Source organism: Vipera ursinii, assembly GCF_947247035.1.
Source record: "Vipera ursinii genome assembly, chromosome: 3".
Taxonomy (NCBI): domain Eukaryota; kingdom Metazoa; phylum Chordata; class Lepidosauria; order Squamata; family Viperidae; genus Vipera; species Vipera ursinii.
The window spans coordinates 162,687,505-162,701,237 of NC_139516.1; the positions used below are offsets into that span (position 1 = coordinate 162,687,505).

A 13,733-nucleotide genomic window follows, 5' to 3' on the forward strand; every position below is an offset into this window, starting at 1 on the left:
AGTAATTAACCCAATGTCCAAATATACAATGAAACATGCAGCCCAATTGTTTGCAACCATGAATAGGTGTTCAACTTTTCAATATCTAGCAAATGATCAATAGATGTAAGAGCTGTTATAAAAATTCTACAGTGTAATAAACCAGCGACAAGCAAAGAATTATGAGGATGTAAAGAAAACAAGTAAAAATAAAGAAAGATGGAAATGGTAAGATGATTTGTCTGTACTTGAATGTCTGACCTGTTAGTTGATCGTCACCTGCAGCAGGGGCGATGCGAATGTATGGTGTTGTAAGCTGAGTCACGATTATCGCAGCTAAGGCAAAGGAAGATTTCCAGGTCAGCATGCATGGGGAAAAAAAAAGCCAGACTGAAGCTAAGCTAGCAAGAAAAAAAATGTTCCATTTTAATTGTTTTGATTCAGGAAGGAAGGAAGGAAGGAAGGAAGGAAGGAAGGAAGGAAGGAAGGAAGGAAGGAAGGAAGGAAGGAAGGAAGGAAGGAAGGAAGGAAGGAAGGAAGTTGACAGAAGGGAGGAAGAAATAAGGGAGGAAGGAAGTTGTTAGGAATTATTTACACTAATTAATTTCTTCATGTAACTGAAAAATGTCTGGGTACACAATCATATGAATAAAGGGTAATGTGAACTGAAGTAATTGAAGTATACATGGATAAATTGGCAATATTTTTTTATTATCATAGCTGCTGAAAAAAGATATTCACAAATTTCAGTATGTCTATTGAAGAGCTAAAAGTGTAATTCATTCTTTAGTCATCTTTATTTATCCAGTTATACAGAACCACACAGAGAACTGTAGCAAAGTAAACCACTTTCTGATGTTCTTTGTATAACTTTAAAAATGCCTCTATGTGTACTACCTTGAACTATCAGAAGAAAGGCAGAAACTAAATGAAAAATAAAGCTATTCCTTCCATAATAATGTTTACAAATAAATAAATGAACCAGAAAAGGTACGTAAATGTATATATGAAATACTGAACAGATTTTCTGGTGGCATTAATATAAACTGAACAATCCATAAATAAAATCCCTTAAAACACCAGCAGAAAGACAGTAATTAAACCAAAGTTCATTACTATATGAGTATTCTTAAATTCACTATCCTATATACATTTCTTTTAAAAAATCAATAGGTTTCCTATGTTAGTAAATATTACTAACACCCTCCCACTTTGAAAACTTATCTTAAGTTAGAAATGTTGAATTCTACAGATACAGGTGGTCCTTGCTTAACGACTATTTGTTTAGTGACAGTTCAAAGTTATGATGTGCTGAATGGAGTTATGACCATTCCCCAAAGTTACAGTTATTGCAGCATCCCCACAGATCACAGACATGTAATCAAAATTTGAGTACTTGACAGTCCATCCACACTTATGATCACAGGGGCACTTAATCTCCCCCCACATCTATGCCCTTTTGGCTCCTTGCACTTTGTGGCCTCTGATGCCCTGGCTGAAGACCTTCACTGTCTTTTTGGGCTCGCTGCTGTCCAAATATGCCTGGTCTGGCCCTTTGCAAGGCAGCCGCTGATGGCACCAGGCTTTCTTCTCCAGATTGTGCATGGTGGTTTCCTGCTGAGACCTGAGGAAGATGGCCTCACATGGCCAGCAGCTGTCTCACAAAGGGTCAGTGAGAGCATGCCTTGTCAGCAGCAGGAGCAAGAAGATGGTGAAGGTTAGCTGGGTTGGCAGAGTGCAGGTCAGCAGGGGCCTTGGAGTGCAAGGCGGCAAGGATGACTGCAGACAGGACTGAGCTGGGGAAGCTGTGGCTTTGCACTATGTTGCTGGGCCAGACTAGGTCTTCCTGTAGCTTTGTGCTGCTGGGCTGGGCTGGGGTTACCTGGGATAACATCAGCGTCAACCACACAGCAATGCTGGACTGTCCTGGTTTCTATAGCTTTACGCCATACCACACTGCTATGGGAATTGAGGCTTCCAGGCAGGCCAAGAAACCCACGTGCTAAAGTGTGGCAAGCAATCCCACAGCCACATGGTCTTGGGGCTGCTTGCTGCCCCACAAGCAGTATGCAGGGCAGCCAAAAGGCACAGATGGGGGAAGTAGGCAGTTGGTGAGAGTTGAAGAGAACCTAGTCCTTTTCCTTGGAAGAACCAAGGTTCTGGACTCAGAGGCACTAAGCCCAAAATGGCTTGCATTGAAGTGAGTCTTTAGCTAATGGCCATTGGAATTCAGTCAATGATGGCAACAGGGAATGCCTTGATTGCCATTACTAAGCAATGTGACATCATACTTTATGATGGCATTGTTTAGCGACAGACATTCCCACCCCAATTACTGTCATACGTCAAGGACTAGCTATAATAAATAAAATGTCTAGCTGGGCTGTCAAAACTGGATAGCATCACCAGGGACACCTGAATGTATATCTTTGGAGGGCAGACAATCCTGCAGGAAGTGGGGGAAGTAAAACAGTAGGCATGATCAGATGTTTGAAATTTTACTCTTTTTTATCAGGCATGCATGGATCACATGGATATAAAACTATCTGACTCTGATTGCCCAGGTGTACCCATCATTTTAATACGTGGGATTCCTTTGATGGATCTCCCTATCGCTATGTTCTTGAAAGATTTTTGCAAACATCAGTTTGAGATGAAAGAAGACTGATTTGGAGTTGTTATTAACAATAGGAGAAGTTTCTTTCAGTGATATGTTCTCAATATTACATATACAGTACATACAAATGCAGGCTATTTTTCAAAATTCATGTCTTTCTTAACCACTTTTCTTTGTATATTGTGTCTTCCCTTTTCCTGTATATGTTAATGTTTGTATGATGATCTCCATGGCAATTTTTCATATTTCTGATTTATAGATCATCTCTCATATAACCTCAAAAGTTCAAAACACCACTATAAATAAGATTGGTAGAAGGCATAATTTAAAAGCCACGTTTTGGTAATAATGATTTTAGGAGAGCTATGAATCTATGAATCTGAAATTCAAATGAAGTCATTATCAATTGGGTGGTATACAAATATAAACACCACCACCATCACCACCACCACTACTCCTATTACGATTTATTATAGAGATAATAGGTTGCACTTCTATTTAAATCTGATTGTATACTAATAGCTACAGAAAAATATTGTCTCTTTTATAAATGGAGTGACTTAAAAAGATTGCAGACATACAGTAATTGCAATGAATATTTAAAATTTCTTCATATTGAATTGTTTCTAGGCTTTTAGACATGCAATGGATAATGTATTTGATGAAGGAAAGTATAGGGATAAAGCAACTTTTAAATGTCAGATGTAGCATTTATTATATGCTATATCTGAATTCTGGCATGGCTTAAAGAAAACCCTGAAAATTAAGGGAGAATGGTTTATATAAAAACTTAAATTTAAACAGAGACGTTTGATTAAAATTAGTATGTAGCAATGAATGAAGAAATGAGTTTATCCCATATGTACAGACATTAAAGTTCAATATTGCTACTTCATAATATTTTGAAATATCTCCATGTAATTCTGAAACACTGTGATGTAATGAAAATTATTGGGTTTCTTTCTACGACTGACATGGATTCTTATTACAAAACAAAGTTTGAACTATTCCAGTAATTTCAAAACTATATTTTCATTTATGGTTTTATTTCTGTCAGAAAAGTGTGACAGTGTAGCTGAAGATTTGTTATTGCTATTTCCATGAAAACCTGGCTCAGAAACAACTTAGGCTTGAAGGAACTAGGAAGCTAATGTACCTAGGAAGCTAATGTACCTGTTTTATAATATGATTTGGATTTTTTTTGTTTCATTTTTATTCTTTTTATTCTTATTGCTAGCCTGAAGTGACTTTTTTGATGGATAAAGAAGATATAACATAAACAAGATAGTATATAAAAATATAAATTAGTAAATGAAATGACTGCCCATATTTCTATAAATGTAAGGTAAATACAATGTTCAGTAAGTTGTAGAAATTCAATTTACTCAAATTTCTCTTTTATATATGTGCAGCAATCCTAACAACAACAAAAAAGGCAGCAGCATTTCCTAAAAAATGAATTTCCACGTTTATACTTTCGATGATGAACCAAATGAAACTAAATTAATCCATTTAGAAACATTACTTTCGCTTTTTTTCACTTTAATGGCAATAATTTAGAGAGATAAAAAAGCATGGGTGCCTCTGCACTATCCATTATAATGCATAATGCTTCGATCCTTAGTTATCAATCTTCAGAAAATAAATTTTGGAGACTGTACAACCTGCACTTTTCTTCTCAGGAGAAATATACAAGTATGGGCAGTATCAAATACAGCTCATCAAATTCAATGAAGTCACTTATTTAAGGAGCTTCTTTTCATCTTGTTTATTTCCTTGTTCTATCCTGTTATGATATAACTGATTTCTTAAGCATGAAAGGAGACAGGTATGGCACTCTGGCATTGCAATTACTGCATATAAAAATGTATTTATATATTTAGTAAAATATCTTGTATTTGTAGAGGCACTTCAGTTATTATAATTAAATGATAATTACACTTACATTGCTGTAGATAGTAAACATCTCATTTGTGTGTTAGTGAGTTTTCTCCTAATTCTGGGACATAAATATTTTATTTCTGCAAATGTAATCTGAATTAATCAGTCTATCAAATGTCTATACACTAATGCACAGAACATGAGCAATAAATAGGGTGAATTAGAAATTCAAGTAAATGAAGGCAGAAATGAAATTATTGCTATTATGGAAACTTGGTGGGATGAAACCCACAAATGGAACATACAGCTAGAGGGATTTGAATTATTGAATTTTTTTAAAAGAAACAGACCAAATAAAAGAAGTGAAATTGCACTATATATAAGAAATAATTACATCTCTACAGAAATAAAGCACAACAATGACGAAAACAATTTAACGCATTTGGGTCAATATAAAAGGGGGGGAAATGACATTGCCATAGGTGTATACTATAGGCCAACCAACCAAACAGAGGAAGTAGATGAACTTTTTGCTAGTCAGTTAACTAACGTATGAAGGAAGCACATCAAAATACTAATGGGGGACTTTAACTACCCTGACATCAAGTGGAAGACAAACTCTGCACCACATGCAAAATCAAACAGGTTCCTGACAAATGTAGCAGAAAACTTTGTCTCCCCAAAGTAGAAAAAGGAACTAGGGGATCAGCCATATTGGATTTAATTCTCACTAACAGAGATGAAACGACAGAAGGTGTTGAACTAAAAAGAACCTTGCAGGGGAATGATCATGCAATAATGGAATTCAACATTGTGCAAGCACAAGCAATAGAACATAGTCAAACTAGAGATTTCAATAAACGTAGAGAAAGCTTGGGAAGGAATCCATGGATGAGAATTCTCAAGGGGAAAACAACTCAAGAAGTTTGGGAAATTTTGAAAAGTGAGATGATAAAAGCCCAGTCTAGCACAATACCAACGGAGAAGAAAAATAACAGCTTTCAAAAGAAACCAGCATGGCTGCATAAAGAACTCTCAGATAAATTGAAAGATGAAAAGGACAAGTATAAAAAGTGGAAAGTGGGGCACATAACTAAGGCTATCAATAAATAGCCCAAACCTGCAAAGTTGAAGTGAGAAAAACTAAGGCTCAAAATGAACTAAGACTTATGAGAAAAGTCAGAAATAACAAAAAAAGCTTCTTTCAACAGGAAAGAAACAAGAAAAAAGTCAAGGAAGCAATTGATCCATTAGTGAGAGAAAGTGGCAAGAAGATGACAGGCAACAGGGAGAAAGCAGAAATACTTTTTTTTGCATCCATCTTAACACAAAGGGAAAAAAACAGTCCAACCTATCAAAAACAGTACTGTAAAAAACAGATTAGTAACATAAGTTAAAATATGCAAGAAAATGGTAAATGAGCACCTGTCCACCCTAGATGAGTTCAAATCACCAGGACCAGATGGATTACATCCCAAGGTTCTGAAGGAACTGGCAGATGTGACTTAAGAACCACTGAACTATATCTTTCAAAGATTCTGGAGCACCAGGAAACTACCAGAAGACTGGAAGAGAACTGATGTAGTTTCCATCTTCAAAAAAGGAAAAAAAATAGATCCAGGAAACTACAGACCTATCAACTTGACCTCAATCCTTGGGGAGATTCTGGAAAAGATAATCAAGCAACCAATCAGTGAACACCTAGAGGCAAACAAAGTCATAACCAAAAGCCAAATATGGGTTTGTGAAAAACAGATCATGCCAGACAAATCTTATTGCATTCTTTGACCAGGTGACAAAATTAGTGGACCAGAGGAATTTACTTGGACTTCAGTAAGGCATTTGATAAAGTAGAACACAACCTACTACTCGATAAGATAGAAAATGTGGGTTAGACAGCATCACCACCAGATGGAGACGTAGCTGGCTGTCCAGCCATACTCAGCGTGTGGTCCTCAATGGAACTGCATCTACATGGAGGGAAGTATGCAGTGGGTGACCCAAGAGTGTTTTAGGCCCAGTACTCTTCAACATCTTCATCAATGATTTAGATGACGGGTTAGATAGGGAACTCATCAAATTTGCAGATGTCACCAAGCTGGGAGGAATAGCCAACACCTCAGAAGACAGGCTTAATATACAGAAGGATCTGACAGACTTGAAGATTGGGAGCTAACAAAATGAAATTCAATGGTGAAAAAGTAAGGTTCTACATTTAGGCAAGAAAAACAAATGTACAGGTACAGTATAGATGGTACCTTGCTCAATAGTAGTTAACTGTGAGAGGGATCTTGGACTCCTAGTGGACAATCACTTAAATATGAGCCAACAGTGTGCTGCAGCTTCCAAAAAAGCCAACACAGTGCTAGGCTACATTAACAGAGGGATAGAATCAAGATCACGTGAAGTGTTAATACCACTTTACAATGCCTTGGTAAGGCCACACTTGGAATACTGCATCCAGTTTTGGTCACTACGATGTTAAAAAGATGTTGAGACTGTCTCTATAGAAAGAGTGCAGAGAAGAGCAACAAAGATGATCATGGGACTGGAGGCTAACACATATAAAGAACAGTTGCTGGAATTGGGTCTAATTTAATGAAAAGAATGTCAGGGAAATTAATGCTTCCCTATCAGAGGGCGATGGACCGTGGTTCATACGACACATGGTAAACATCAGGTAAAAAATAAACAAAACCGAGGCATATTTTACTGTATATAAAACTTTAATTGGAAAGCAAAAGAAAAGCTCCTAGCTGACTACATCTTCTCATCAGACAGAATACAAAGTAAAAGTGAGAAAACTTTTTCTAGACATGCGCACTTAGTAGGACAAAACAGAGTAAAACCATAACATGGCTGGACATGTGACATTCACTATGGTTACATGATAAGATAGTAACACAGGTGCAGAGAGCAGGGGAAAATGTACAAACAGAAATGAACAAAGCTGGCAAAACTACAAAAAATGCAGTGACATCCCCTTCTTTTGTCAGCGACGCAGATCTCAGATAAGGCACATCTTGTTACGCAGATACTCATGCTGAGCTGTAGGAAGTGGTTTGTTCAGCATATCAGCAATCTGGTCATATGAAGGCACATACTGCAATTTAACAAAACCTTGTTTAACCACTTGTCTTATATTTTGGTAATGGATTTCAATGTGTCTAGACCTGGAACCTGTAAAGTGATTCTCAGATATATAAACCACAGATTCGTTGTCTTCCATGGTTACATGATAAGACAGTAACACAGGTGCAGAGAGCAGGGGAAAATGTACAGACAGAAATGAACAAAGCTGGCAAAACTACAAAAACACGCAGTGACAAAGAAGGACTAGGGGTGACATGATAACAGAGTTCCAGTATCTCAGGGTTGCCACAAAGAAGAAGGAGTCAAGCTATTCTCCAAAGCACCAGAAGGCAGTACAAGAAGCAATGGGTGGAAACTAATCAAGGAGAGAAGCAACCTAGAACTAAGAAGAAATTTCCTGACAGTTAGAACAATTAATCAATGGAGCAACTTGCTTCCACAAGTTGTGAATGTTCCCAAACTGGAAGTTTTTAAGAAGAGATTGGACAACCATTTGTCTGAAATGTTATGGTTTCCTCCCTAAGCAGGAGGTTGGACTAGAAGACCTCCAAGGTCGCTTCCAACTCTGCTATTCTATTCTATTCTATTCTATTCTATTCTATTCTATTCTATTCTATTCTATTCTATTCTATTCTATTCTATTCTATTCTATTCTCATTTTAACAAAACTCAACAAAAGCATTAATGGCATGTTGATCTTATGCAATGAACAGGACTGTGCCTTGATTCCCAGAACTATCAAATATAGAAGACAAAAGGGCTCTCGTTTCTTTTTTGCCCAATCTCATGTAGAAAAAAAGAGTTTCCTGGCCATGGACATAATCAATTGATGCAATATTTTTGTGTAATTATGGCATGAATACCCAAAGTTGCAGAACTAAAAGTAACCTTTGATCAATAACTCTAACCCTAAATCAGTGATGGCGAAACTTTTAGAGACCAAGTGCCCAAACTGCAACCCCAAACCCACTTATTTATCGCTGGGTGCCAGGTGGACGTGGCCTACTGGGTGGGTGTGGCTGTGGTGGTCATGGAAGATTGGGTGGGTGTGGCCAAGGTGGGTGTGGTCACCTCAATGTCGCTCGTGGGGAGGGACACCTGTGGAGGGCAGCTGGTTGAAGAGAGACAGTTGCCACCTCCGAGGCATGGCGCTGGTGCCCACAGGGAGGGCTCTGAGTGCCGCCTCTGGCACCTGTGCCATAGGTTCGCCACCACTGCCCTAAATCATTTGGTAGGTGGGGAAAAAGCATGAGACAGCCAAAAAAAAGTGAACACAACTGACTAGTGCACAAAACTCACTTGGCAAGCAAAAAACTTTTTGACAAGCAAGAAAGGGACAAGAAACAATACAAATCAAATGCTACCTGAAAAGATATTTTTCAAGCTAACTTGGTTACTTATCTTTAATATTTCTGCTACCAACATTATATTTTTAATAAAATCGTAATATACTTATACAAAAGCAGAATAATATGACGTGCAAGAAACAAACACAAGGATTTATTTAGCAAGTAAGAAATATGTGAATATTAATATCCTACATATTAATGAATCTTAATAATACATAAAAAACCCATTTAGTATAGTGTTAAAGGCACTATGCTAGAAACAGGGAGACAGTGAATTCTAATCGTACTTTAGGCACAAGCTGGCTTGTTTACTTTGGGCCAGTCAGGTGTAGGAAGGAGGCAATGGCAAACCTCATTCAAAAATCCTGCCAAGAAACTGCAGGGACTTGTTCTTGCTACTTAAAGGTGCACATACACACAAATACCACCAACAGCTAAATATAACTAGTATTTTATATACAGGTACTCCTCGCCTAGCAACCACAACTGGAACTGGCAACTTGAATGCTAAGCAGCGTAATCACTAAGTGAAAAATCAAGAATTACTGTACTATTTATCAAAAAACTATTATTCAAATGTAATTCTATCTAGGTTAGTTAGATAATATAACTATCCTATCTTCACTGCAGTCAGAGCTTGCCATAAGCAAATAAAACCACCTTTCAAAATTCAGCTGGAAAAGTCATATTAAATGAAGTTTCTTGGAGAAGTTTCATGTTGTCCCAGTTTTTTGTTTATAAACACTCTTTCCAGAAAACCTGCTTCTGTTTCCCTTGCAGAATTAAGTTATGGTCAGAATCTTTATTACCAGGATATAGTAAAAAATAAATATTACTACTGAGATTTATGTAAAAAATTATGCTTGTACTGTAACACAAAAATTATATTTAGATCAGGTGTTACTGCACCTCCATATGTCAAATGCCTATTCAGATTATTTGTATTGTGAAAATATATCACAAGGATTAAAAACACAAAATATTTTAAATAATTTGCCAACTATAATAATATAATTTCTGAAGAATTACTTTGAATTTTATGAGATTTCAGTCAATTTCATATATGTAAGCGATGTCTGAGGTCAGGGGACGCCATTTACTGGTATATACATTACAATCACCACAGGGCAAGAAATAGATATCACGTGGGGCTAGTCTTCATTCAAAAACATGCTAAAACAGTTCTTGCCCTAATTATTGCCATTCTGGAAGGGAATTGCCAAACAAGTACTGCACATTGCACCTCAGTCCTATACTCCTGAGAACTCTACAGACTTTTCAAAAGTTTTACAAAATACTTACAAGGATGCTTTTATAACATATAGTGAACTAGCATATATGTTTTAAATGAAAGCTGAATCTTATCTTTTCTCTTTTGCTAAGAGGCTACTTTGATATTATTTGTTGCTATGGTAACAATTTCAGTGCAGAAAAGACTTCTTGTTTTTGATAAGCACAGGAATAAAAAAGTTCAGCTACCAAAAGATTAAACAATTGGCAGAATAACTTCTAAATAAAAAACAGATGACAATTGTTAATATTTCATCCATTTACAGTAAATTGAACTAAATTATTCTTCTTGATTAATTATTTAACTCTGGAGTTAAACAAACTCCCACTTGATTAGGAATAATATATGGAAGAAACTTCATTATTGTTCATTACCATCAGCTGTGTTCTACGTGCTAACATTTATATGGATTATATAATCATGAAGAATACCCAAAATCAATTAATTGCCTATCTTGCTCTACAAAAATGGTAACAGCCATATAATCATGCCAAAATAATATATGCTATAATAATAGATAAAATAAGTAGCACTAGTGTCAGCAACGTTGTTTGAGATGTGCTAAGAATGTTAAAAGAAAGAAGAAAATTGCATGTACAACAATTCATATCTTGGGCTTTCTGATCCCATTTATCCTAAGAGCATTTCTCTGGAAATGCTTGAAAATCCAACTTTCAATTTTGGAGCATGAATCAACAAAAATTCTTTGCAACTCAGTATAAGGAATTATTATAAAAAGTGTTCATAAAGCTTTGCAAGTCTTTCCCTAAATTGTTTGTTGGAATTATAGTTCTATAGATTTATTTTTTTTACAAAATGTTCCAGATGATGTGGATTAGTCTGTTTTCTAATACAGAGCCTAGCTTTTCTAGCATTTGACCAAACCTGTCAAAAATTAATTTTCAAATTTAAATCGTTATGTTATTATTTTATTGCTGTTGTTGAAACAATAATATTCCTAGCATCCTAGATATATGTGTTATCCATTTGTCATACATAATGCTTAACGTTAGGCAAACAGTAGCATCAGAAAGCCACAAATGGAGTGGAAAAAACCAAATACATGTATTGTAAGACCATGGCTTCTATATTAAATGAACTGAACATTTATTTCCCTTTCTTATACATTTAAGCACTCTGTACTTTATGTATTATCAAGAAAGGATGTTGTAAGTCTATTTAACAATATATAAATAATCTAAATCTAGAAGAACTGCACAATAGGAGCATACCTTTTGTAGCCACTCTGACACAGTCAATTTTTGTTTCCTATAGCAGATAAAAAAGAAATAATTATTTGTTGCAGAAAATAACAAAATGTTTGTTTTTGGGTGCATGTCTCAAACAACTGTTATGCTCAAAAAACTGTGACAATTTTATTTAATATCCTCGTGCTTAACAATTGCCTGTTCTAGTTTAGTTCATTTCCCTGTTAAAGTTAAATGAATGAAAATGTACTTGGACATGTTACATCAATACTTCACTTAACATTAAAGTAGAACGTGAATGAAGCATTAGCCATTATACTTTTTTCCCCTTTTGACAATATATTGACCTTGCGATATTTTATTTTCTTTATAGTCAGCTATATAGTTCAAGGCAACATACCATACAATGTAAGGGAAACAAACAAAAATCAATGATATCTCACATTTCTGCACTATCAAAGCATTGTAAGACATGGCCTGTTATGGTATTTGGCAGAAAACATTTCTCTGCTGTCAAGAGAAACAACTGAAATTTATCAAGAGATGAAGGGCTCTTGTAGATATGCCCAGAAAATGGAGAACAATTCTAGAATCTGTTAGATAAAATATGATCTGCAAAGGAGGGGCCTTTTCATATTTCTGTACTTTGGCTTAATTTGCTTTGTTTGTTTTTGCTTTTGTTATTTGAGGGGAAAAAACCCAAAAGTTTGTATCAACACAATCATGAGGGAACAATAGTATTGAGGCTGATGTAGTAAGATAATATAGTTGAAAGACCCACGGAGCAGCTAATGAAAAACTTGGTAAGAGAGATTGAAAAGAGTATAAATAAGATAATTTTGAATAGAATTTTCCTCCTATTTTTCCCCCATTGCTATAACTAAATTTTACTCTGTTTTACTTCTATTCCAAACAATAATGATTAGATAGGTAGATTAGGTGTATGTGTGTACTGTAAGAGTGATACAACTTCTTTCCATTTTTGGCATAAAAGAGGACAACATGGACTGGATACAACACTAAAGCAGTCCTTGCAGGCTTACCCCATTTGCTCGGCTGGCAGCTTGAAAATAAATGCTGTAACTTTTATGAGGAAGAAGAGGAGTATTCCAAAAGCCACTGTAGGTTTTGTTGTCACCAATAGTAAAAGTTTGAGCCATTTGAATGCTGTGGGCTGGAAACTCAGCTGCAAAATAATACTGGGAATTCAGAATTGAAGCATTCTGGAAGTGAATTGGCACAGGGTAGCATTTCAGGATTTCTGTGGTTTTCTTGGTTCTGCGAAGGCGTTCCTCCTCAACAACTATTTGGTAAACACTAGCAAAGGTTGGAAAGACAAGAAATGAGGAAAAAATGTGGTTAATTTAGAATCCTTGAAAAAAACCCAATTCTTAAATCATATGAACTAAAATTTATGATAAATAGTTGTATGTTTAAGACATACAACATGGACATATAATACAAATACAACACGTATTTACCATACAGTGTATGTCCTTTGTAGGTCTGTAAAGCAAAGGACAGCTGAAATAACATTGTAAGGACAGTCATGATTTCACTTTGCCACCACTTCACTTAATGACTGAGTTGACAAAATGAATTATGTTTGCTAAATGAAGAATACCTATATTATCCTCATTCCCCTAACCCTAACCCCCATCCCATTTTCAGAGATGAGCTCTACTAGCGGAGCTTTATTAAATCTGATCAGGAAGAGACGTTTTTGTTAGTCTTAAAGATAGTTAATTGTACATGAGAAAATAGGATGTTTTAAAACTCCCAACCTACAGGCAATAATTCAAATCTTTCTTCAAAAGGTTGCATTGCATTGTGTTGCACTGAAGTATGCCAGCCAGTATACAATGCAACATATAGTTTGACCCAGAAGCATAGTCAAGTAAGACACCAACAGTGCTGATGAGGTACTCAACTGTTTAGCTTCAGAACACTGAATGACTTAGGACAGGGGTGTCAAACTCAATTTCATTGAGGGCCGCATCAGCATTGCGGTTGCCCTCAGGGGGCTGAGTGGGTATGGCCTGGGTGGGCGTGGCCTACTGGGTGGGCATGGCTAGAGTGCGTATGGCCTACTGGGTGGGCATGGCCAGCTCTACATCATTCGCATCAAGGGTGCCTATGGGGGCTTGGGCAAGAGTGGGACAGATCTGAGGGTCTCTGGCAGAAGGGGGGTCTCTGGGCCAGGGCCAAGGCAGTGGGGGCCGTTCCCTCACTGTTTCCAGGATGGCTTCGCGGGCCGCATGAAACCACTTTGCGGGCTGAATCTGGCCCCCGGGCCTTGTGTTTGACATGTCTGA

At 36.6% G+C, this 13,733-nt stretch overlaps 1 protein-coding gene across 4 annotated transcripts in view; it reads right to left on the reverse strand.

The window, feature by feature from the left end:
* The window catches only part of PTPRM (protein tyrosine phosphatase receptor type M), a 488,223-nt gene that overhangs the window by 185,842 nt on the left and 288,648 nt on the right, over positions 1-13,733 (reverse strand). For all 4 annotated transcript variants that reach the window (XM_083358729.1, XM_083358728.1, XM_083358727.1 and 1 more), the window contains exons 12-13: positions 12,462-12,735; positions 11,443-11,479 (exon numbers count right to left, since the gene is read on the reverse strand). In XM_083358729.1, the coding sequence (XP_083214855.1) occupies positions 11,443-11,479; positions 12,462-12,735 (311 nt within the window). The remainder of the gene's footprint in view (positions 1-11,442; positions 11,480-12,461; positions 12,736-13,733) is intronic.